The sequence below is a fragment of the Uloborus diversus genome, chromosome 1, assembly GCF_026930045.1.
Source record: "Uloborus diversus isolate 005 chromosome 1, Udiv.v.3.1, whole genome shotgun sequence".
In the NCBI taxonomy this organism is placed as follows: Eukaryota; Metazoa; Arthropoda; class Arachnida; order Araneae; family Uloboridae; genus Uloborus; species Uloborus diversus.
Window position 1 is genome coordinate 23,075,092 of NC_072731.1, and position 27,372 is coordinate 23,102,463.

General features: G+C 33.1%; 1 protein-coding gene across 5 annotated transcripts in view; it reads right to left on the reverse strand.

Moving 5' to 3' along the window:
• LOC129228378 (adhesion G protein-coupled receptor L1-like) overlaps positions 1-24,061 on the reverse strand; it is a 339,788-nt gene extending 315,727 nt beyond the window's left edge. For all 5 annotated transcript variants that reach the window (XM_054863073.1, XM_054863058.1, XM_054863065.1 and 2 more), the window contains exon 1: positions 23,857-24,061. In XM_054863073.1, the coding sequence (XP_054719048.1) occupies positions 23,857-23,896 (40 nt within the window). In that variant the 5' untranslated portion in view covers positions 23,897-24,061. The remainder of the gene's footprint in view (positions 1-23,856) is intronic.
• Between the last annotated feature and the right edge of the window lie 3,311 nt (positions 24,062-27,372).

A 27,372-nucleotide genomic window follows, 5' to 3' on the forward strand; every position in this document is an offset into this window, starting at 1 on the left:
CCAAACTGCCTCGTTTGAAAGGGGTTCAAATGACACTTTTAGACTGCTATGATAAGTTAACAAGATGTATAAAATCGAAGTCCCGGAAAAAAAAAAAGGGATATTGAGCTTTCATACATGAAGGTTAAAAACAAGAACTCGAGCACTTCATATTTAAATAAGGCTTAGAAGAGCTTGAAACGCACTTAAATTGTTCCATGTTTGCATACTTTCGCTTTTAAAAGATTAAGGGCTGCATTAAACAACTTCGATTTAAATCGTTCATTTAGTAAATTGCACTTCACATTCGCGAGGAAAGTGAAAGGAATAAAATCTCATTTTCACCCATTTGAATTCTCACTTTCAATCCGAAATCACCCCGAAGAAGAGGAATTAGAATTTTAAATCTCGTATTGAAAAAGACGACCCTGATCATCATGAAGCTATCGCCTGGGCAAAAACCACGCCCAGAACGATAGAATAGCGAGAGCAGAAAAAAGAGGGGGGGGGGGGACGAAAGAGGCAGGAGATATTTCGAACACCCATCTGCCTCATTAGAATAATAAAGCATGAAAAGTTCTCTTTATGTAATAATTTCTTTCTGCCAGGTCACAGCACAATTACACATTTTCTGAAAAGGGTTACTTTGCATACTTAGCGGCACAAGTTCGAAATTTGGCGACGATCATTGTGCTGATTTCAAATCGTCTGATGAGGGGGTGTGAACAAAAAGAACGTTTCCCAGCATTTCCGTTCTCATCAAGCAGCTGCTAGTATTCTTTTAGGACCCCCTAATGTCAGAAGTCAAGGAATCACTAGCTTTTGATCGCATCGGAGGTGAAGCTATAAGTATATAATCCTCTTAAAGGAATTTTTTATCGCTCTATTGGCTATCTTTTATGAAAGTTATGTGGTTAAAAGAAGAAAAAATATAATTTATTTACTATTCTATGTTACATACCATTTTTAAGAACAACTTAATGATTCATAAAGTTTTGTCTTATCGCTTAAGAAAACGGCATAAAAGGCAGACGATTAAAAAGTATGCTTGTTAATGGAACTAAGCAGCTAGGTTCTCATTTCAGAATACCGATTCCGATACTTATTGTGCAATTATTTTCAAAGCATATCATACAAAAATTAAAGAGAACAATTTCTTCCGCGTACTTTTTTTTATTATTTTAAACGTTCCGAACATTTATAATGGACACTTTTACTATCAGTTCTTTATCAAGTGGGATAGTTAAATATAGTGGGATAGTCTGTCATATAATTTTATGTGCATTTTTTACTTCATTATTATTATTTTTTTTTAATCGTTGACATCTAACATGGTACTTTTCAAATGATTAACATAGGTAGAAGTTTGAATAATTTGAATAACATTATATCTGATGATTAAGCAACAATTCTGTACCTCAGAGCCAGGCTGACGTTTGTCCGAAAATTGCGATTTTCCGATCCTTAGTGCATTGTATATTGAAGTCGATTCCGCGTCGAGCCATGTGTGAACGAAATTGTTTTTTAAAAATACCTTTAAATTTTTAACAGGGTTAAAAGAGTGCGCGTCCCTCCTTCGCATGAGCCAGAAAAAAGTTTTTCCTCTCCCCTGTAAAATTATCATAATGCGCCTTACGTCCATCTGGCTCTGAGGTACATAGTTTATTCTTAAAGAAATGTTTATTTAGTTTACGTTTATACACATGTATTTACAAACTGAAAATGCACAATACTCCGCTTACTATTAGGTTAGCATGACACTCATTCCAGTGTTATTTTAATGAAAAATAAGCAACTGGCGGAATTAAGAAAATTTTTTGGATTCGAATTTTTTTTTTTTTTTGTTTTGTTTAAATTGAAATGGAGCATTATACACCTACCACATACACTTCCAGTACAGATGATAAAAACACCACGTTATTGAAAATACCACAATGGCCTGATTTTGTACAAATTGAAATTTTCTTATAGATGTTACGTTATTTGCAAATACGTATTACCAGATAGTTAGGGAAACAAAATGTGTGAACTATTGAAAAATGGCAAACAATTTTTATATATTCAATTAAAACTTTATTTCCTAGAAAAGTGATAAGTTGCAAAAAAATTTAATAAACAAAAACTAATGACTTTAAGATTTAAAAAAAAAACTCTGCAAATAAATTTAAAAATTCGCTTTTACACCGCAAAATTTAGGAAAACTCCCCTTGGACACAAAGAACTTTGGTATAATAGTGGTAAAGAGTTCTATAAATAAATTTTGTCCAACTATGTCATCTAAATTTTCTTTTTTCTTTTCAAAAATACTTTTTGTACACATAAAATTAACTTTATTACTTATTTATTTATTTACCAAGATTGAGAGGCAACATTGCATTCATATCACAGTTAAATAAGTCGAGTACGCTTCTAAACTTGTGACGCACACTTTCTTTTGTTGCATTTAGACGCATTTTGGAGAAAAGCTCATGCAAAAATGTCGCACAGCTCAAAACCGTGCACCAAAGCTCCAACGATCCTACTCCAGGGCTTTGGCGACGTAACTCAAAACACAAAAACTCTTTCAACAGGCGGTAAACCTAAAGGAGGCTATATCTCTTTTGAAGTGGAGATCATCCCATCCGCCACTAAAGATGCGTTAGCATGACAAAAAGTTTTGAATAGAGAATTCCACTTCGCTGACTAGTTGTGGACTCAATGGACCGCAAATAGCTGGCGTTCTTACAGGCACCCTATTATTCAGTACTTTAGGTCAGGAAAAAAATACATGGGAAGTGGTCTTTAAGAAAGAAACTTACGGCAGAGGCAATCTAACAAGTGATGATTGCTGCTGTTTAAAATGTGGCCAAGGAGCATAATAATTGAAGTGAAAGCATTTCACGTCTTTAGACCAGGGGGAAAATATCCATTTCAAGGCGAAATTTTTGAGGCTGTTGTGAACTGATTCTAATAATGAGACGAAATTCTTACCTTCGATGGTTTGAAAAATGCAGTGTTCTTCAGAACAAAAGCATTCTTGGAGTTTTAAGCGGGAACATAAAGATGGGACTACGGGTTCTATCAGTTCTGTTGTATTGTTTTCTTTCCCAAATTTTGCGAATGTAAGTGATTATCTTCAATACAAGAATGTATGGTCAGATGAATAGGTTCCTGGAATATATCTTTTACCTAATTTCGCGACTATAGGTAATTAATTATCTTCTTTTTCTGATTGAAAATGAATGGTGCAGTTTCAAACGTGTATGTTTCTAAGAGTAAAAATGATACAAAACATTTTTTTTTACACTTAAATCATTTTTAAGACGTTCTACGTGCACTCCTCTTGACGTCTGATCGCTATCAATCCAGTGTACTCAAACTTCTACTACACACGTTGTAGCATGTATGTAGTTCCAGAAGAAATTCTCGCAAGGATCCAAATTTTCAGTTCATTAAGATTAGCAAGAAAAAAGTATTAACACATTACCTTTTATACGTATATCCCTACAGGAAAAAATCACAGGATGTTAGGTCAGATGATGTCTCCCTTGATAGCCATTTTTACAAACTGAATAATAAATAACGATTACACAATACGATAACACGCAGAGACATTTATCGGTAGCCAATTGAAACTTTACAACTCACTCTTTCATTCGACTCCACCAAGAGTTGTAGGTCCAATATTCCTAACTTGGTGGCCATATGAAACAGCTGGAATCTTTCCGCCCTGTATATCATCATATTCAATATGATAAAGCACAATTTTAGAAAGATCTCTTGCTTTTCATGACTTCCGTCGGATAGAAACAGATTTTAACCATTGCTACTTTACACTTTGGTTGCAGATGATGATTCACTGGTATACTTTGTAGTTTGACAACAAAAACTAATAAAGAATAAAACTCGTTTAGTTGTATCAACAATTTCTAAATTTTAACTGATTAAGATCCATTTTTTATTTTAATCACGTCAAATCGAAATCATTTCTACTTTTTTCAACGCTTGAACAAACCACAGTAATTCAACTGCGTCAGAATTTCAAAACCTTCGACGTTCTCCAGACAACAGACAAAAGGCGACTCGTTGCATTGGGTTCCATCACAAGGTTACATCAATGAGTTGCTCTACATCAGCTACTTGTAAATCTACGAAGTCTTTATACACGTAATTGATTCGTCCAAAAATAAGGAAACTCGCTTGGGATGTTTATCCTACTCTTCCCATTCCCTCGACTTGGCGCCTGCTAAACATACGTGTATTATTCTAAGAACATTTTTCTGTCGCGGTATTTTAAATAAATATATTGTAAGAAAAGAGAGCTGATTAAAATTTACTTAATACGCTGAAGTTTTTAATGACTCGATGGAGAGATTGAATTAACTTTTCGTAGAAGAAGAAGTGATGAAAGAATTTCATATTACATAAGAAAAATTCATGGTTCTTAGTCTTAAATTTGACTTGTTATCTATTACCTATCATAATAACATTAAAAGACTCACCCTTTTTTCGACTAAAATTAACATTAGTTTTTTTTAATTATTATCATAGATTAATTAGTTTCAAAGTCGGACACAATTATGTTGTTAAACAGTTATTTTTCAACGAAACATTTTTTTCTCCGCCTGCTGATATGAATTGGCATATTTTGTCACTAACTGTGAAGAAAACACCTTATGACAACAGGATGTACTCTTTAAAATAAATCAACTTTCTTTTCCTGATCACGCGAATGTAGCTCGTAGAAAATAATGGAAAATCAAAAAGCATATTTTATCTTTACTTATAATAAAGCTGAAAGTCTGTATGTCTGGATCTCTGAACATCTGGATCTCTGTATGCCTGGATGTCTGTTACACGCATAGCGCCTAGATCGTTCGGCTGAGTTCATGAAATTTGTCCCAAAATTGGATCTTAGCACAGAAGTGAGCACCTCGAAGCGATTTTTCGAAAATTTGATTTTGTTCTCCTTCTGTTCCAATTTTAAGAACATTTAAAAGAGCAAATTATCGTAACTTGGACGTGTAAATTACCAAATTATCATAACGTGGAACCGTAACATGGGCGTGGCGAGCAAATGAACATAGCAAATTGGTGAGAAATTCATCATCCATTATTTGTAAATATATACAGGCGAACCAAATGACCTTTTAATTTTCTACTACGGGCAAAGCCGTGCGGGTACCGCTAGTTTGAAATAAAACTAATCACTAGTGAGCAAATATAAAATCAGCACGACACAATTAAAATTAGCAATTAACTAAATTTGAAAGCGTCAAAAAACGAAACGAGTATTGCAAATGACGTCATTCGGAAGAGAATCTAAGAAATTTTATCGATTTAAGTACTGAAGATTGCCGGTTCGTATTAGAAACGAATTCCGATTCAACTAATAAATATATTATCTGTCGTTTATCTAACAGATCGTTACACCAGAGGAGCAAGAACAAACACTTTTATCACGAAACACGGATTTTCCTGCCCTTCTTAATCGTCCATCCCTTCTGAAGATGAGCAGGTCTCCAACAGATTAATGCATTAGCATCACATCGGCGACAGAGGATGGCAGAAACAATGATTCTCCTTCAAAACCTACAAGGAACTGAAGACTTTCAACCAAGCATGTAAAAACACTCTCGAAATAGGATGTCTAACTATAAGCGTTGCTTGTTTTTCCATGCTTTCATCGTCCATTTTCTGATAGAATTCCCGATGATAGAACGGATTTCAGGTTCAGTGGTCAATTTGATGTCTGTACAGGAATTCCGTAGTGGCGTTTGAGGTGAAAGTGAGGTATAATTTCAACTAGACGAAGCTAATAATAACTGAGCATGTATCAAACAAAAAGTCATTTTCTACTTCAAAGTACTGACTTAACCCTCTTAAGAGTTTCTAGAACTACTACTATATAAGTTGGTAATATAACAAAATAAACATCCTGTTCAAATAAATGTACAATTCTAAAACATTTCAGAAATTTAAAACATTTTCTTGTGCATCATAAAATGTAAAAAGTGAAAGTATTTTTTATTTTTATTTTATTTATTTTTTCGTTATTGTTTTTCATTTCTCTAGAACTTGCTATAAAAATTCACGGAAAGTAATCATATTTTACCTCTTGTTATTAAAAAGTATAAAACTTCGTAGAAGTACTATTGTGTGTGCGTGTGTGTGTGTGTGTGTGTGTTGATAGAATAAATCTTGTAAAAGTATATAACTGGCATTTTATCTTGCCTCTTTCAGTCTGTGTATTTAAAAATTGTGAGCAGTTTCGATTAAATTCTATGCCACGTGTCTTTAACTTTGGAGACAAAAAACTGGAAGACATTTTACTTTATCATACTTAGGTATATGCTTTAAAATAAGCAAATAGTCCATATAAGTTTGTATTGCTGGAAATGATATAAGATAAATGATCATGGAAAATTGTATTTGATTTGTTTTTCTCATTTTATAGTATGGAATATGGGGGGAGGGGGAAAGAAGAAAGGGGGGAAGAAAGGAAAAAAGGGGGGAGATAAGAAAATCAAAACTGCTGACTAGAAAGTAATTAACTCTATTTTAAGTGCCACAACAGTTAATATTAAAGGAGTAAATTTTACTTAATCCTTACGTTTTCTCTTATTCGGAGTCCGCCCCCCCCCCCTTTTCTCTCTCTTCCTTTCTTTTCTCTCTCTCTCTCTCTCTCTTTTTTTTTTTTTTTTTTTTTTTTTTGCGTCAGTGTCGCTGGGCCCGTATTCCAGCTTGGAATGATGAAATCGGAAATTCGAGCAATATCTCGAAAAAAAGTAGTTATTTTCAGTAAATGATGCAAAACCTTCCAAAAAAAAACACTATTTAGTTGTTTTTATACGAATTCATTAGAAAATAGAAATGAAAAAGATCGAAAAATAGACTGTCATCCACAAGGATCTCTGAATTATTTCCTATGTACAACTTGGCGTGAAAAAAATGTGAAAAAGTTTACTTTGATAACATGCTGAAATTTGTTTCTCAGTGTATTACACGCAAAAGTAACATCTTCTTGGGACTAGAACCCCCTATAAATGGAGAGGCCGACGCATCCGCCATATTGGAGTAAGCGGGAGCAAGCGTACTTATGGCACAACAAGGGAATGCAGAATAAAAGACAATCCGTGGAACACCGCAACATGTTAGCAAAGATTACAGAACATTTATAACAAAATAATAGTAAAATCATGAAAAATAAATCGATGTTAATCTCAGACAAGCGAGCTCCATTTCCAGGCTGCTAGTCACTTCGTCGGCTATTAATTATCCATTTATTTTTTCTTCCTGCATCTGTTGGAAATCTGAAGAGCTGAAATCCTTTATTGCGGAGCTATTTGCACAATTAACAGCCGAACAACCACCCATTTGACTCAGTTTAACTTATGCTAAAGAAATGTAAACATCAGCAGCAATGCTACCACTGCGTAGCACTGGACCAAGTTTGCTCCAAAATGGCGGATGCTTCGGCTCCTCCAATGTAAGGGCCCTACCTGAGACAGAATACCAGCAAATGATATTTATCATTGCATATCAAAGTTAGAAACTCCATAACCAGTTTTGCTTATTCCCAGAAAATGCTTAGTTCTCAGTGGAAAATTTTTACATATAAAAACAAGAACGAAAATAAGTTTTTTCTCTCACCAGCACAATAACGTACGGACTGGAAAAAATGTACTTTTTGTTTTATTTACAGTATCATCAACGGGCCAATCGTAACCATACATGAAAACTCTGTCATAGGGTAATAATGTACAAAGGATATGGCTATGGAAAAAACTAGTTCATTCAGGAGTGCTAAAAACGGAAATTCATGCTGAAATATTAGCGGAAAATATTTTGTGACACCCTATTGTCATTACATACTTTGTACAAAAAAGTTTAACAAAATGTATTTCAAAATTACGTGTAACAGCATAACCATTCTATAAAGTATAAACTGTCAATGTTACAGAAACAATTCGCAAATGAATTCAATTTCTTCCGAAGCTATTCCAGACGCTGTTGTAGGTCTTGAAATCAGCTTTCATTTCTAACCCTAACGGGCAATTAACACAATAAGTTGTTGGAACCTTTCATTTGAAATGGCGTGCATTGTTTGCAGAACAGTCCAGCAGTTCCTCTTATTAAAAACACGCTTTCCGCGTGAGGGCACGATTAGCTTTTGGCGAGGGATCAGTTGTCAATCAAGTTCGCTCGACTGACCTGAACGAAACAGTCAGTGTCTGCGAGGTAATTAAGATTTTTGAGAAAGGATGTTTTTTATTGTTCTACGCCTGGTTCAGAATTCTTGATTTCCTCAGCCAGATTTCGATAGGATAAGGGCTGTGCGAGTGTAACTTGACCGGAATATATTTGCTGGAGTGATGTCAGAAAAGAAATTCTACGAACTAATTAAGCAGATTTGAAAAGATAGAATGTTTCGTGGGCTTTCGGTGAAATTTGCTACAGACCGGAAAATCAAGTTCTGAGAAATATCAAGAGGAAATATTTCGTTCCCTAATCAAAACCTATTGACATTTAATGATTTTGGTGGAAATCGCATGTTAATAAATCAGCATGAGAAAGAAAATTATTTCTTAAAAACGTGTTGAAAGTGAAGTAAATCTTATACATTGATTGCAAGAAGAGCTAAAGAATTATCTGAAAAGAACAGAACAAATGTTACTACCGATGTTTATAGTAAGATATTGGTAAAAACCAAAAAACATCTTTAAGGCAAAAACTTTTAGGTAAAAATAATTCTTGAACGTGTGCATAATGAGTGAAACACTTTTTCATAAAGAGCAGAAACATATATAGAAAGTAAAAAAATCCTCATACAGCATTAAAAGAAAAATACTTCTTTGAAATATTTTGAAGTAAAAAAAAATGTTTTATATTTTGCAGTAAAAAACTGTGCACATTATTTTTCTTATTGGGCCATTCCACGAAAAATTCAACATTTTGTCCCCCCCCCCCCATGTGATGTTTCATATGCTTCATTAAAAAGTAATAATTTTAAATGGGAATGGCGAAATTGTTTGCGAAAAAAATCACACATAAGTTTATAATTTGTTAAGCAGAAAAAATTTGTAAATGAAAATTTTAAAGTATCATTTTTAATGAAATATATGAGGCGTCATGTGCGGGACAAAATTACCGTTTTCCATGGAATTGTCCTAATGCATAGTAACCAATCATGCAAAGAAAAAAAGTCTTTTAAAAAATAACAACAGAGTTCTAAGTGTCCAAAATTCTGATGAAGCGTTAAGCATGCAGTGCTTCCAAAAGTACACAACTATTCTTGAGCATATAAAAAAATGTATTACTCAGCTTAAACGAACCAATAACTCATCATAAGCAAATTACAACTCTTTTTTTCAACTCAAAAAGTCAAAAATTAACTTCTAAAATGCAAATTTCTTTCACCACATAGTATCTTTAATGAAACAAACATAATGTATAAATTCTTTAAAAGATAAAGTAAACTCATTTTGGCAAACAGAAGAGATTTACTTTTTCTTATTTTTTTTATTAACACAATACATTTGTCTTCTTAATAATATTCAACATCATCTAACTTCGAAGCATTTTTTTTCGAAAAAAAAATACTTAAAATAAAAAAATATATACTCATTTCGGAAGAAAGGAGGGCTATATCTTTGTTCATGAACACAATACATATGTCCTCTTCATAATGTTCAGCATCATCTAACCTTCGACATATTTTATTCAGAAAAGAAAAATCTTCTCCGGTAATAGTGTTTTACTATGGAGCTGCAACTCACGAAACAAGTTCCCAACACAAAGGAAAAACATGATTTTAATAATAGTGTATCCAATAAGAAAATGATAGCGCTTTACGCCTACAAAGAACAGTTACTTTATAAATTTTTCTCTTTTTTGCGAGGGTGTGGCGGAACACCGAGCAAGGTTGGCGCATGTGTGTTAATGATTGCTAATTAGCATATTATCTAAAACCCGGATACACAAAAAAGATTATTCGTTTTGGTTACTTAGCACTTATTTCTGGTCTGGGTTCCAGAGTAATGACCGCGGTCGATTTCTAAATGCCCGTGGTCACGAATTCGAAAGTGCAAAGAGTGGAGAAAAAGAACAGTTCCTCGTTCCATTGCAAATTATTGAGGCATGTTAAAAAAAGAATGAATTAAGAAGAACTAACGATAAAAATATTTCAAAATTAATCTGTTACAGCTTACCAACGCAATAAATTACGTTTCATTGCTAATGCTAGAATGCTATTTAGAGCTAGAACTTGAATCCAAAAAAAAATTTGCAAAATATTTAAAAAATTTTGCTAAAAATGTAATAGCGTTAACTTTTAACTAAAATTGTAAAGCCAACGACGATCGTTTCATTTTAATGCATTTCTTACCATTAACTTTGCCTATTTTTAATTAATGGTTTTACTATCAAATATTTCACAGTACTATTTCTCATCAAAAACCCACCTGTCCTATTCAATAGAAAATTAATAAAAATAAATTAATTTAAATTTTTTTCAAATAAGTACCCTTTATCAATAATAAAGTACAATGTATCATTTAAAAATTTAACATTTTTGAAATAAAATATATAAGTATTATACATAAAAATTATTTATGTCAAACAAATAAATTCGAAATTCTGTAAAATTTACCACATTCACAAAGTTGTGTGTAAGAAAGATTGAAGCAAAAACGAGATCAAACTATTTTCCTTCAAATAAAAATATCAACAAACATAAAAAATGTAATGCTTTAAACATGAGTTCGCAGAAAAAAACATTTGAAATTCACGAAAAACAGAAAGAAAATATCTTACTCCGAAAGCATTATTTATTAGGACGAAAAGCGCAATAAATGTCGTTCTAGTTTAATACAAAACATATACTATTGGCATGGTAAATCATATATATTATTACAAGATTATACAGTTTTCGATAACAAAATAAAATTTTATCAATAAAGATCAGAATTATTGTTTCGTTAAAAAGGAACGAAATCCAGGATTTCACATAGGATTATAGGGAAAAGAGTAATCATATTTTGTTCATTTTACAGGAAAATAAGAGGAATTCAACTTGTATTTTTATCAGTTTAAACAAAACAAACCCTTATAATCGCAAAATCTCTCATACTAATATAACTTTAAATCAGGAGCCGCGGGGGGGGGGGGGGGGAGGATGAGCCAATCCCTAAGAGACCTTCGTTTTAAGCCATTTTGGCAATGCAGTGTTTTACATATTTTTTAGAACTGTTATGTTCTATCGTGGGAAGGTAGAGCGCAGTATCTGCAGAAATAAGTTTTTGAAATAGTAGAAGAAACGTACAGTATAATATCGATTTAACGACACCCGATATAACGATTTCCTCAATTTAATATTATATTTCACTGGTTCGGATTTAACTGCACTAAATGCATATGCTCCTCGATTTAACGATATCCTTGATTTAAGGATAACATTTTCCAGTCCCTTCACAATTGTTAAATTGGGGTTATACTGTATTTGGGGTTTCACACTAACTACAGGGAAACGTTAGGACTTTTTTTTTTTCGTGCTTTATTTTCAGCGTAAATATGACTGAACTTTGAAAAAGTCGCGAAAAAGCTCGAATTTCGTGCTAAGAACGCGAAGTAAGACTTGCCCTTCATCCATGTTTTAAGACGTATCTTACTAAGCGTAATATCAAATTTAATTTGTGCTGATAATATGTATTATAAACAGCACATTTATTTTTAAAATGTCTTTTATTCGATAATCGAATAAAAGACATTTTAAAATTTTCGATATTCGAAGCGACGATATATACTTTTTAGTATATATCATCGCTTCAGAGCAACCGTAAGAAATTTAATCCCAAAAACAATAGTAAGATATCTTACTGTTGTTCTGAGACGACGAAAAATGCATGTTTTGAAGCAACTTCCGTTACAAACAAATGAACAATCAGAATTGTAACTGAGTAGGTTTCCTTATGATAGGGCTACATGGTGCAGTGAAAGATTAAACACCAAATCAACACAATAGTACTGGTAACCAACTAAAATGGAACATAAACTTAACATCAGTCATTAATCTGTAAAACATTCGTAAGACTTTTTCACGCCTTGTGACAAAATTCTCAAGAAACAAAAACGAAGAAAAAGCAATACATGTCATCACATGGAACAACAAATCGATGCTGAAGAAAATACAACGAAGAAATTTTCAGAACCATGACTTAACCAAGACATGGAATCTGCAGTAAAAATGACGAAAGAATGATAAATGACAAAGTATCAAGCGAGAAATATACTATCATTTTTGAGACAAATGAGAAAGAGAACGACCTAAAACATGATCGAGAGGAAAGGCTTAACAATAACGTCCAAAAAAGATGATTTATTATACCGTTCACCGGATGGGTTAAATAAAAATCTCACCAGCATGTTCATTAATGTCATAAAAACATGAATGCTTTGGAGAAAAAACACGAAGGAACAAATTGGTTTTTAATTCCAAGCTAATCTTCTGGAAAAGGTCAAAGAAATTGTATTTCTCAATTGCAAAAAGGAGCACCGGTTCCATTTTTACTTCGAAAATGTCATTCCTTCGCCATGTCCGAATCTAGCACTGTAATTGTATTTTGATATAACAGCGTATCTTTTCCCTTAGAATTAATTCACTCTTAAGTTTTGAGAATCAAGTGTTTTCTCGAAATGCAACAACTTCATTCCTATCCATTATGCATAGGCGACTAATCAGTCAAATTTTTCGAAAAGTTTTTAATCTGTCCACTATTTAGCCTTTCGTCTGTAACGAATTAGTCATATATGGCGTCATAGCCAGAGGCGTGCACGGGAGGGGGGGAGAGAAAAGTTACCTGTTGACTCGGGCCCGAGCCTGAGGGGGTCCGGAGATTTTTGAAATGAGGGGTGAAAGATATGTAGAGATGTAGGGGTAAAGAATTATAGGGGGGACGTAAAAGTCATTTGTGACGGGCCCCAAAATTTCTGTGCATGCCCTTGGTCACATCATCTCAGAGATCATCTGGTCACACTGGCATCGGTTATTATAAATGTAACATTCCTTAAGTACTCAAGTGCAGCTCAAGTTGACCTTCTGGGATGGGTAGTGGCGGTTTTACAGAACTACGTAAAATATTATGTGACGATTTGCATGTCTTTCGGAACCGCTTATGTCGAGGGACCCTTCGTAACTGCGACATGATGAATTCTCCACTGAGCGGCGCGGGGATCATTACCGATCACACATGCATATGAACTACCATATCCGGATTGGTAATGGAGTCGTTTCCAAAATCTCAAAAGTATTTTTTTCTGAAAGAGCATGCTTAAAAACATAGGATCTGACCATTTTTTAAATAATTTGTTTAAGTTTAATATTTTTAAAAAATTACTTAAATCGGTGAGCTTTTATTGTTTACATTTCTTGGCGATGACATCACAAAAATGATGAAATGCCATTCTGTGTTACCACTCTCTCTCACAGAGCTAAATATTTAATTCGCATCTTTACTCACGTGTATTGGCAACGACATGGTTGATAGCAAACGTAGAGCGCAATTTTAATTCGCTGCTTGATTATCATAAAGAGGAAACGTAGTAGAAAGATGCCAAATTGCATCATTTGTGACGTCATAAAAACCACGCCTTGTTTGAAAATTCGGACATTTTAAAAAATTAAATTTAAAAAAAACTGGTGGGAAAATGAAAGTATTTTATGGGTCCATTTTATTTTTATTATTTTTTCTGCTCATTCTATCCATTTCAATGACTGAAAGTAGTACTTTTGTCTGAAGGAAACCACCCCATTACCTTTCGTAATAATGTTCACGGAGCCCCCCAAAATTACGTTAAAAAATATAAAAAAGAAAGGTTTTCATTTGTTTGTTATGGGTTTCAGAATTAAGTACGATAAATAAAGAGTATGCAATGTTGTTTTCAACTTAAAAACAGCTATTTCTTGCTATCTGTCATCTCGCATACATAGGTAGTTTACATCCTCAGTGTACCATAATCTGTAGTATGACAGAAAAGGTGCAGTAGCACCTCAACATCACTTCCGTCGACTGCACTATTCAAAGGGGACTCTGAAAATGAGTTGATCCTAATTTGGGACGTTAATGTTAAAACTAAAGGCTCAAAGGCTCTGTATATGGGGGTGGGGGTGGGGGGCTAGGGTAAGCGGCGCCAAAGAAAAAGTAAAACAGCAGAACAAAGTGTAGAACAACACATTTTTCTTCAAAAACGTTAAGATAGTTAAAATACAAAACAATGCGCATAGAATGATTAATAGGCTGTGTGATGTAGTTTTACTTATCTTCAAGCATAGCTAAAACAGTTAAAACTGATACGTTAATGGATTTTTGCTAACAAATCCTTAACACAAAATAAATGCCAAAATAAAAATGCACTTATGTAACGCACAAAACATCTATGAAAGTAATGAAATATGGAAATTAAAATTCTCCTTTAGAAAACAACCTTTGTGCAACGTCGAAATCCCATACCAGATAACGTAACGTGACACTTGTTGATAAGATGTTGTTCTCTTTTGGCGTTATTTTAAATGCAAATTTTATATTTTGCTTGCCTCCCTGCAAACGAAATATAAAATTTGCATCTTTCGAAATACATACTGAAGAAAACTTTCCGCGCACCGTATTTCTCTGAAAGATGGAGAAATTTAAATGGAAATCCCCCTGTCAGATGGAAACAAATCAGACGGATGCGAGAATGAGATTTAAGGGAGGAATTTCCGGGGAAAAGTAGAAAAGATTTGCCATGTTGTCCTGTGGTCATTGAAATGCATCGATTTTCATGGATTCCCCAATTTGAAGAATAAAGAAACTCATTTACATTTAAAGCAGGATGAGTGCCATAGTATTAATTATTACAAAAAACTTACACGTGAATCCATTCCTAATATCGCGGCATAGTTCATCTGTAATATTTTCAGGAGTTCAGATTAACAACAAAAGCATTGAATTGAAAGATAGGTTCGCTCGTTCGGTGTTTATTTCACGCAGGGGCGCCCCGGTGGGAGGTCACGGGAGATCACTGTGACCTCCCAAAAATGTTCTTATTCCGAATTTGGGGATTTAATTACTATTCTGCAATTTTTAAATGAACAAATGTCGCTATTCGGTATGCCAGTTACCAGTATTTTATCATTCGGTATTTAAAGCATTTCTGCCCTCCCAAAATTTTAAGTTCAGGGTGCCCCTGATTCCACGTGTCTAGAGAAACAATTTTCACATCATCATTTGCCAAGATTTTTTGCAGGATTTAATTCATAATAATAAAGGATATTTCAGTCAACTTAATGAAAATGTAATTGATCACGTGACGATTGAAACATCATACTTTTAGTGTACGTTCTTGTGGGAGTATTTCGGTCATAACAGTTCTTACATGCATGCAAACTAACATATTAGGATTGGAAATAACCTATGGTTATGGTGGAGGGTGATCTTACTCTAGATTCTGACTACACTACACGGTCTCAAAAGTATGCCAATAGAAGTAATATTAAATTTTGGAAACACAAGTAAAACTTTAAGAAGACTTGCCACTTTGTACATTGTCACGTGACAGGTATTCACTTTCCTTTCCCCAGTCACGATATTTCATTGGCGACCACTAAATTACTTAACACCTACCCCAGCTTTAAGCAAAATACTTCTCGCCGAAACGTGGTAAATTATAACATTATATGAAATGCAATGGCGTCGCAATCAAACAGAATCCAGCTTCATGTGTACAGCTCCATCATAAGCTTGATTGAAATTTGTACGTACTGGAGTACTCTACAGCAGCAATCCCTAATGGAATCCACGGAAAAATGGATATTTTGTCTTGCACGTGACAGTTCATAAATTTTATTTATGTAAAGAAAAAAAGAGAAAGGATAATGAACAAAATTTTGTTGCTGGTTAAATCGCAAACGATCGTGTGATTTCTTAAGCAAAAAAAAAATGTATTGCCTTTTAAAATTATTACATTCCAATCAATGAGCTCCATGTGCGGGGTTAAGGAGGCGGCGTTTTCTTGGTGCCTGTTGTAGTTCGCAATCATAATCGTGAAAAATATAATTAAAATTAAAAACATCAAAATAATAAATCAATGGCTAAATTATTATTATTTATTTATTTATTTATTTATTTATTTTTTTTTTGTATAAAGAGGATCGTATAAAGTACCGTATAAATAAAGTCGATCTCGGGGGACATGGACACCACCATCCAGGCTGAGAGACATGCTCACGGAGATCCACATACCATAGGAGTTTGCATTATAAGCACAGAAAAATGAAATCAAAGGAACACAGAGCCGTATACAAGGGGGGGGGCTTAGGGTTCAACCTCTCCCCTCCCGAAAAATTCGGTTTTACATTGAAATGTTCGTTTATGTTTAAAATTTTCCAAAAAATATTGTTCCAAAACTGAAATGTCTTTCATATGTATATTAATTGTATAAAACGCTTTCATAATAGATAACCCGACGACTTGCACATTACCACAAATAGCGCTAAGCTCCGCATGAAAGTTTTTAAACCCTCCCCGAAATTATTTTCTGGTTACGGCTCTGAAGGAACATTCTGTGGTCAAGTAAAAACTATAAGCAATTTTGATTGCACACACACACACACACGGAAAAAAACCCTATTTCGTGACTCATGCAGATACTTTAACCGATATATACGATGTAGCATTCTCATGAGAACAAACCTATTTATGAATGAAATTTTTACGAAACATCAAAATAAACTCAGTTTATTTTAAAGCAAATTATCAAACTACTTCGGATCAGCGAAGGGCAATCCAATGTTTTCAGCCGGAATGGATGGAAAATCAATTTCTTCTCTCTGAAAATGCCGAATCTATTTCCAGAAAAATTCTGTACGCAAATAGACGGGAAAACAAAACAGAATATATACAGAGTATCGCTTTTTTTGAAATTCTAACTTGAAATGAACCGAAATTGGAATGAAAATTTTTCTGCCGACAAAATAAATCTGGAAAATGCAGAGCTTTTGGAGCAAAAAAAATCTTGAAGAAAAAGAAAGCATATCTTTTCTATGTGTAATCAAAATTTCGTCTTTGCATTATGCATGACGTGTTTTTTTTTAAAGATATAAACTTGCTGAGTATAATTAAAGAAAAAAAAATACTCCTTTAACTATTCTTTTTATGTTTAGAGATCCTCTGACGAAGAAAAGAACGAAATTCCGGTACTTCATATTGGGAAAAAAAAAGAGTGTTTCGTAAGAGAAAATTCGTTTAAACATTTCTTTTACTAGTCTATTTTTATGTTTTTACAAATTGTGTGCAAAAATTGCAGTTTTTTTTTCCAAGGAATAAATAAAAATGCAATATTAACATTTTCAGTATGTTTATTGATTTTTATAAAATTAGAAACTTTATGTCAACAAAACAAGCTCTTCTGTTTTTATTTTATTAATCTGATTCAGGAAAATATCCAATTTTTACATTCGCAAGCTAAACAGCGTCATTTTGCTGAGATAGTGTTTTTAAAACTGCTAAATTAAGTAATAACTTAGTCAATTTATCTGAATAAAGCATACATAATAGATACACATTTATTTGTTTATACAAACATGAGTTATAATATCACTTATTTCTAAATTCAAATCAACAACTCTTCAATAGTTTAAAAAAAGGTAAGAAAACCTAGTCTTTATAACTGACCGAGAGTTAAATTTTGCACATTTGTGCATGTTTGCTTTTACTAAATGGTAAAGCTTACATTCTATAACTGAGTTTATCGATTTTTATTTTTATTTTTTATTTTGAGCTTTACAATTTAAGGAACACTTCTATATAATATCTTTTAAAAAAATAAGGAAATGTGATGAAGTTCCATTTTCAATTAAAAATCAATAATAAAAGGTACAACCCCGATTTAACGATTGTCAAGGAACTGAAAAAGGTTTTTTTTAAATCAAGGATATCGTTAAATCGAGGAACACAGACATTTAATGCAGTCAAATCCGAATAAGTGAAATATATCAATAAATTGAGTAAATCGTTAAATCGTTTATAGTCAGAAAGTTATCTTTAAATCAAGGATATCGTTAAATCGAGGAACACAGACATTTAATGCAGCCAAATCCGGACCAGTGAAATGTATCATTAAATTGAGGAAATCGTTAAATCGGGTATAGTCAAAAAGTTATCTTTAAATCAAGGATTTCGTTAAATTGAGGAACACAGACATTCAATGCAGCCAAATCCGGACCAGTGAGATATATCATTAAATTGAGGAAATCTTTAAATCAAGTACAGTCAAAAAGTTATCTTTAAATCAAGGATTTCGTTAAATTGAGGAACACAGACATTCAATGCAGCCAAATCCGGACCAGTGAAATATATCATTAAATTGAAGAAATCGTTAAATCGGGTATCGCCAAATCGAAATTATACTATTTTGTGATGTGTTAGAGAAAAAAAATGGCATGTCATCTTCAAAAATTAACGCTCTTTTACAATTAATACTTTTGCTAACTGAGCTGAATTCAATCAGAATGTTTTGCTTTTGATTAAAATTGCTGCTTTCGTTGGTCAAAACCCAGCCTCATTATTGTAAATAGTAATTCCTTTAATTTTTGATAAAGCGAAACTCACGGCGGATTTTTTTGTCAAGTTTATTCCGTTTCGTTCCGATGTTAATGTCAACATTACTATATCTTTATTGTAACAACTCGTAATGGATGTAATCTTTGTGCTACTAATCATTGCAGTTTTATAAAATTCCACAAGGAAAACGCTTTACTTCGGCACAAGATACAGAATAAAAAGAAATCCCCACTCATTTATTTATTATTTTTTTATTATTTGGAGATGTTTGTTAACCCGCAACAATTGCGTAATTTTCGTTTAATTCAAGAGTTATAATTCAATGGATTTAATTGTATACCCTACTGTTGATTTTTAAAAAGTTCACGAAATTAAAAAAGAAAGTCACATTGCTGCAAAATGTGCACGATGTATCTCCGCTGTGAACATGTAATCTTAAAACTATTATTCGGTTTTATTTAATTGATTACATGTAATTAATGTATTATTATACCCAAGCTAGGTTTAAAATGCAGATACATTCTTTGTTAAGCATTCAACCATTGATAAAAAGTAGAAGAATCGACAATTTTTTCTTTCTTTTTTTCGAGGATATTTTTTTTTCTTGCTAATAATTTCTTATGAACTGAAGCCTCTTTTTCAGAATTAAATTAACATTTACATTACGCATTTTGCTTTCAAGTAATTAAAGAAGACCATTTCTTCGAATGTTTGCAAACAGTAATTCAGCAAAGACTTACTAAAAACTTAAAAGAATAATTATTATTCTGGACGTACTAGCGCAAAATACGCGCTGTTAGAAATGAAGTTCCTAGGCAAGGAAAAAGCCTTGGCCTTCAAAATCAGAACTGAAAAACTATTAGAATACGATTCGCGAAAATATATGAATGCATTTCGCATCCAATTGTAGTATTTTGCAATAAAGACATCACTTGCAGACATCACAAAAATCATAACAGCAGCTATGAACAATTTACATTTCGAGTTCCGATTGCTTTTCGATTTCGTGACATTGATTAAATAACAACTTTTACAGAAACACTTAGTTTTGTCATCAATATCATAAAAATATTAATATTAAAAATGTAATGTGTATAAAACTAGCACGTCATATATAATGAAGTTATATTTGACTTCCGATTGCCAACAATAAGATTTCGATCAAGTTTGTACGGATTAATCGGTAAGTACGAACCTGTTGCAAAAACAGTACAATTAAACAACTTAAAGAACAATGGAGAAAAATTTACTCGTGTTTGTAATATAGTTAAAATAAAAGAAAAGAAGTAATTTCCCTACTCGCTTCATTTTTCTCATCACAACAGCTACATTTTTGAAGAACCTGAGAAACAAATAATTACCTAATAGCCGAACTGGATATTTAGCTGCAAAAATGGACGAAACGAACCAACGAGCAGCTTTTTAACCTCTACAATTTTTCAATTGTTTCCCTTTCTATAACTATTGCTTTTTTTAGTCCGATTAACCGTAAAAGCAATGTCATTGTTTCCTATTGCAAAATATCTCCCAAAAAAAAAAGGAAAACTTAAAAAAAAAAGGCGGAAAACAAAGAAATTATTTACATTATTTTAAGATAGTGGAGTGGATAACTTTTTCTAATACGTTTTTGGTATTTTTAAAATGATCGACTAAAATGCGTCGTTGACATTTTTCCCCTTTATACGTTAACATAAGTTTTAATTTCATTAAAAAAAATATTCAAAACGGAACAAGTTATAGGGATGCCTATTGCCAAATCGATTAACTCCACTTTTTCAAAAAAAAATCCTCATTTCTGCTTTTTTAGTGCTTTATCAATGCTTAGCATGTGAATTTATATTAAAGTTTTAATTCAGTACATTTCTGACCATGTGATGGCAGAAAATGTAACAAGAGGGCCTATTCACTCCTACGGATAACACTATCTTCTTTATAACTATTCTCGACTTATTGTTTTATGGAGTTAATCGATTTGGCGAGACATCCATATGAGAGAAGTGTGCACTGTACATAAGAAAAAAATGAATCGACAATTTTCTTCAAAATATGAAAAACTCATGTTATTTAAATACGTCTCAAAGTTCAAGCATATATTTTCTTTCCAAGTTTCGATTATTTTCAAGTGTCCACTAATTACTCGCTGGAAACTATCAACAATGTAATGATATGTAAAATGATGTCACGCTTCAAAAACTGTTTCCATAAACGTTGAAAAGTAAATACAACTTTTTAAAACAAGCTTTTTACACTTGTTAAATGCGAACAAGTTAACTTTTAAACGTGATGTTACATTTTAAAAATTATAGTTAAAATTTATTCGAATACAAAGGTTCAACATCACCGTAATATTTTTTTTTTCGATAATGATAACGCTTTTTTAATTCTTCTTCTTGGCTTAGAGAAAAAGCGTAATTCGTGTCGAACATGTATGTGCTGGTTAAATTCATGAAATCAAAGACGGGATCACTAATAATCATTCAAAATGCTTTTCCAAATGTGAAGCTAAGCATCATAATTCTGCGGAAATTGGGCATAATGAAATAAATCGTTTTCGACTGTACACTCAATGTCTATTTTGAAGAAGAAATTTATTTCTTATCATGCAATAAAAATCGATGTTTTCTAGTAAATCTGCAATAAATTCTTTTCTTCCCCCTCTTTTGATTGAAAAAAAAAAGAGAGAAAAGGATTTAATTTAAATACCAAAAAGCAAATGTTGTCGAGTTCATCAAAGTCGATATAAAAAAAAACATACATGTACATAAAAGCCTCCTCTTTGAAGTCGGTAAAAAATTGAAGTGTAACTTCAGGTAGTTATAACCGTACGTGAGAAAGAGTCGCCATTCAATAATTGAGAACAACCAACTTTTTCTAAATAATTAGTCACACATTTGCATGTATTGAAAGCAACAATGAAACGAAAGTATATCGTATTAAATTTCTTTACTGCCTGTTCACTTTTGAAAAGAAAATTAAATAGTTTTTTGAAGAGAAAATGAAATGTTTTCAGCAATAAACTGAAAGCTGTCAGCTTCAGCAGTGTAAGCACTTTCGGTACAAAATGAAAACATGTGCACCTTGAGAAAAATAATTTATCCATTCGATCTTGTGTTCGATCGATTTTTTTTTTTTTTTTTTGTGAAGCATGGTTATAATTCTTTCTAATCCCGATAATTATACTTGAGAGACATTTTAGTGCATCCATTTATTTATTTTTCTTTTATTTTTCGTTACAGAAATTTTAAATAATTAAGGTAAATTATCGCTTTTCTCATAGAATGGAAAAACTATTTCGTACTTAAAAGTCATTAAAATTTTAGGTTCGAAAAATGAAACATTTTTTCTTCTTTTCAGGCTATCTCTCCGAAACTGATGCAAAAACGTATGAGCAAATATAAAATTATGCTCTGAAAAAGTATTAAAAAAACTATATGCCTATAAGAATATCGGTTAAAAGAATATTCCGCTTAATATAACACATTTTCAATGTACCAAACCAATGTAATACTTTATTTTGATCCCGGTTAATGAAATATTCCGCTTATTAGAATATTTTTTCGCGGCAAAATGGCTACCCTATTAAGCGGTATCGAATGTATTACATATCAGTAGTAATTCTCAAAATTTTATGTAGGATTATCCATTATGTTTTATTCTCAATCTAAGCCAGGAAGATTGTTTTCACGCAAAAAATGTATTTTTAGCACTCAATATAATATACTTTTATGTGGAAAAATATTTTATTTTTGTCAGGTAAAACGTGAGTAGTAATTAAGTAATCTACGTTTGGATTACTTCGAAAGTTAAAAACGCTGGAAAGGGTCGAGGGTCGGAAAACCTCGAGACGGCGGCCGTTTAGTTGCAAGATAAGCCATTGCAGACAGCGAAACTAATCCAGTAGAAACAACAGACTCAGAGGTGCAGAAAATGCTTCTACTGCCAACGTTTCCCCCAATTCATATGAAAAATTTCACAAAATTTACAATATGTTATATGTTTCAGATAAAAATTAATTTGTATTACTATAGGCATTAATAATTTTGAAAAAAAAAATTTCATCTCTAAAATGTATAGAATGAATTCATACATCGTAGAGCTAGGTAGTTAAAAAGTAAATTTAGTAAATACATGCACGTTTTAATTAAAGTCTTATATCTAATATTTATTATTAACTGTAAATTAATCTGTAAATTAACTGTCAACAAATAGTCAATGAAAAAAATGTTGATGCAAAAAGGAAATGCATTCAAAAGACGCCTGCCAAAAAGTTCGAAAAATGTTTTTGAAAAAATTGAATCTGCAAAATAGGCCCAGATGGTTGAAATTTCTCCCATCCTAGATTGCCGGATTGGACATATTCTGCACCCGTGCGACAGACTGTCAGTCAGATACGTGGTTTCCCTCGCCAGAAACGCGTACTCTTTCAGAAACACGAAACATTAATGAAAAAATCAAGAAAATAATGACGAGGTTCATGCTACTAGTAATATAAGCGACAACAAACGTAATCATCCTTTTTCAATGACAAACCATGAAATTATCGAACGGAAAAGGAACGGAAACGTTGTGCCCTCATCGTTTCGCGAAAATGTTTTACCTGTCTACGGAGATGTTTCATATGTCCGAGTAAGAAAAAAGTCCCTGCTCAAAAACTAATTGGTTACAGAAACATTATTTACCGTAATTTTGTTGTTTACTTTCAATGGTTTTCCGCGATTTTCTTCAAACGCTTTCTTAGGTAGTAGCGCGCAATAATGACACTTACTTATTTTTACATTAAAAAATTATTGTAATTACATCATAACAGAAAACTCCCAAACATCAAGTAGCAATTCCTTAACTTAACACCTTAATAAGATTTTTTTTTTTTTTTTTTTTTAAATCATCATCGTTTTTTTTTTTTTTCACGACATTGCAATTTAGATTTAGTCTATTTATCTTTCGTAGCATTGCTATGTATAAATCTAATTTTCAGTGTAATTATTTGTTATATATTGTATCTTCGCATTGTTTCTGTCAAACTCAAAAAATCGTTCTAGAGGTTTTAAGATTCCATTGAAAATTTTCTTTAATGAAACTATGATCGTTAAGTCTTGTATGGTATTTATTTATTTCTTATTATTCCAGTGGACACCGAGAAGATGATATTTTTTAATAACACCCTCAGAAGCGAAAGAACGAAAGAATTGATAAATCCGAAACTATTTATATTCTAAATGAAAGCCGCCTTGCACCCCTGAATGGTACTCCAAAAGGGGGAAAGAAATTCCAACACAAGAGGCAAAATAATGAATGAACTTACCCCAGTGTTTCTTGATGAAAGGTATCGTCAACGTATCCATAATCCTAAAAGAAGAACAAAACACTCATTCAATATCATGAATGCAACACCAAGTGATGAGTGCAGCAAAAACCGCGCGAGAACACGCACTTTCAGTTCACTACCACCAAGCACTAAAACACACCCAACACAACTACAGAGCGAGGCGAGCGGCACTGTTGCCTCGTCTGGCAACACACTGGTGAATGAGAAGTTGGGAGAGAAGTGCTTTTCGGCAGAGATTCGGGCGGAGGAGATGCAGAAGGTGATCGCTGCATCCCCACCCGCTGGGGAGGGGAGGAGCAAGTGGAGCGTTCCCCCCCCCCCGCCATTCTGCCCCCTCTCTCTCCCTTCCCCCCTCACGACACTCGTGGGACGTTTACGCCAACAAGGCTCTTCAGGAGGATTTGATGCTTCTTGCCGGCTAGTCCGAGTTTGGTGATTAAATGAGAGGCATTGGACGCGTTTAATTTGATGGATTCCTGACCGCAGATTTAAAAACAGATACAAATGGTCTATAAATTGTTGGTGGCACTGACTTTGAAAAGTAGAATTCATTGTATTGAAACTCATGTTGTTTTTAGTATTCAGAGACTTAAATTGCCACTTCATCAAAAATAAGACCAAAAAAATTGCTACTAGGGGCATTTTTTGTCAGGAGAGCTAACAGAATAAACTACCTCACGAAAATGATACGTACAATTCGAAATGGAAGTAATTTACTATAAACTGAAATTTTAATATCATAAAGAACAAAATCAGCGGACACTATTGGCGACAGTGCAACAAAATAAAGAAAATGCCTATTAAAAAAGCCGTCAATCACCACCTCAAAAAGTAATTAATGGCCTTAAATCTTTTCCACAAAAACCAAGATGCAGTCTTTATGTTGTATTTTAAATTGCAATTTTAAAAATATTATATAGTTTTACTGTTTGAGTAAAGAAACGTTGCCACTATTTCAAATAAGTGACTGTAACGAAATTCGTATTGCCGGTCACTGGTGACTGACGAATCCCACCCCTCTTTTTGCTCTTTCTTCGTTACGCTCGCGAATATTCGATAGTTTATTCAATGCAAAATCTCTAATTGCTGTATCTCAATTGATATTTAGACTCCTCATGCTATACTAAAAAGTACTGGATAATTTCATTACAGATCAAAATGCAACACAGCACAGTCGACTTAATCTGATATTTTTCCTTTGAAAATGCTTATTGTGCACTAAATACGAATTGAAACTGTCTAACACCAAAAGAACTGTCTACGGCGTTAGAGATTTACATTCACAAAGACGATATGTATGTCTATTAACATCAAAGATTCTGTGTTATACTTCAACTTATCGTAACTAAACAACTTTTAGATTGATTTTTTAACGGAGACATTTAATTTTTCAGTTCGATTCTTTGTCTAGAGAAAATATACATCAGCGAGCTCAGCGAATATCAAGGCGGTAACTACATCATGAGGAAAGGCACAAGTTAATCGGGTACTCGAGGCTCCGACCAAGGGCGCCCCGATGGGAAGTCACTGTGACCGAAAAATATCCTATTCTACGAATTTTGCATGACGGTTCGGCACATTTTCATACAAAATTGAAATATGGAATTTTTTTAAATGCCCGAATGGTCCTTTTAATTTGATGTACTTATGTGTGCATATGCATACCCCTATTTTATCATTCGGCAATTTGAGAATTTCCGCCCACACAAAACATTTACGTTCGAAACGCTACGGCTCATGGCATCCAACCATTATGAAATTCAAAACCAGGAACGAAATACAAACTATTACTACTTTTATTTGTACACGTTAATATTAATAGTTATAAATATGTAACAGAAGTTTACGATAAAATAAACACTTTTTTATGACTCAAAGCTTGACTTTCGACAAAGTCACCGAGCTCACATTTACAAAACAGAACGTTTTGAAAAGATGCCGAGTACCAGATAAGCAGAAGTTTAAATGCTTAGAAGTTAATAAGAAGACTGGGAAAATACGAAAACCGTATGCTTGAAAAATTTTTAACCCCATTTTCCCAAGATTATTTTCTTGCCATAGATATCTATGTAATATAGACCAAAAAAATTATTTAAAAAACAATAGTCAATGAAAACTTTCTATCGATCCCCAATCTTGATGATAGATTTTTTCGTTTAACAAAATGATAAACCTATAAGAATTTTTTTTTATAATGAATATTTTCTTTCTCCGAGAAACAACAGTAAATTACTGACTGAAGCAAAATACATCTTCAAATTTATGTTTTATGCTGATTCTAATATCCCTTTCGTTCTTTGAAATTTATTTTTAATTGAACAGCATCTCTCCTTGCCTTTTCGAATGAGATTCTGCGTGGGAGGTATGAATACCGGGAAAGAGGAATGTAATGGTCCGGGACTTTGGGAATGGTCATTTTCTCGTGGTACATTTGCATGCCAGGTTGTTTATTCCGAAAGCTCTGAGTTGACTTCTCCGTGCGCGGTTGAAAAAGTTAGTTGTGTATAGTGTAATTTGAAATCGGACAGTAAACTTTTCCACGAAAAGAATGCAATTAATTTCGTTTTTATCTTTACTGTTGGACTAAATCATTTCGTACTCAGTTCTCGACTGCGCTTCCTTTGTTTCGCTACCTAAATGCAGTACCAATTTAATTTTTTTTAAAGAACAATGTCTTGTAGTTTAGTCGTGGGTGGTCTCAAAGGACGAAGGAAATTTGAATAGGCTGAACTAAGATTTAATGAGATTGAATATATATATATATATATATATATATATATATATATATATATATATATATATATATATATATATATAGGAGGCCACTTGCATTAAAATAAAAAGGAGAGGTCGTAATCCCCCTACGTCTCCGCTCGACTGGACCACTACATCTTTTTACATGCATTTTTAAAAAATTAATTTAAAAATTAAGGATTTTTGTTTTCGGGAACCTTTCTTAGCAAGCCTATGATCAACAAATCTACACATGTAAAATGTAGGTGAACAATTTCACTCCATCGACGTTCGACAATCAGCATTCAACAGTAGTTTCGGTTCAACCAACAATTGTATTCGTTTGACAGACGAGTGATTAAACCTCGAGTTCACGAAAAAACATCCATTTATAAAAATCCATTTCAAAATGGTCTTTGCCTAATGTCCGTTCTTTTTATGTAACATAAGTCTTCCAATGGCAGGAACCAATCCCTTTTCTTCCGGACCACCATTGTAATGGACAAGGAAAGAATGTCGTTTAGAACAGAACTATCAATTAATCACATACAGATGAGGAAAGAACAAAGTAACCTGATGTTAGGTTTGTAACCAAAAATAAAACGCATCACAAAACAGCTACCTGTGAATAATACTTTACGCAAGTGCCCAGGGCAGTTCTTCGAAATCCATACAACAGTAGGCGTGACCGCAGGTGTGTCACCCATGTCTAGTCCACGACAGGTGGGGGATTGACTTCGCGTGACAAACAAACGGAGT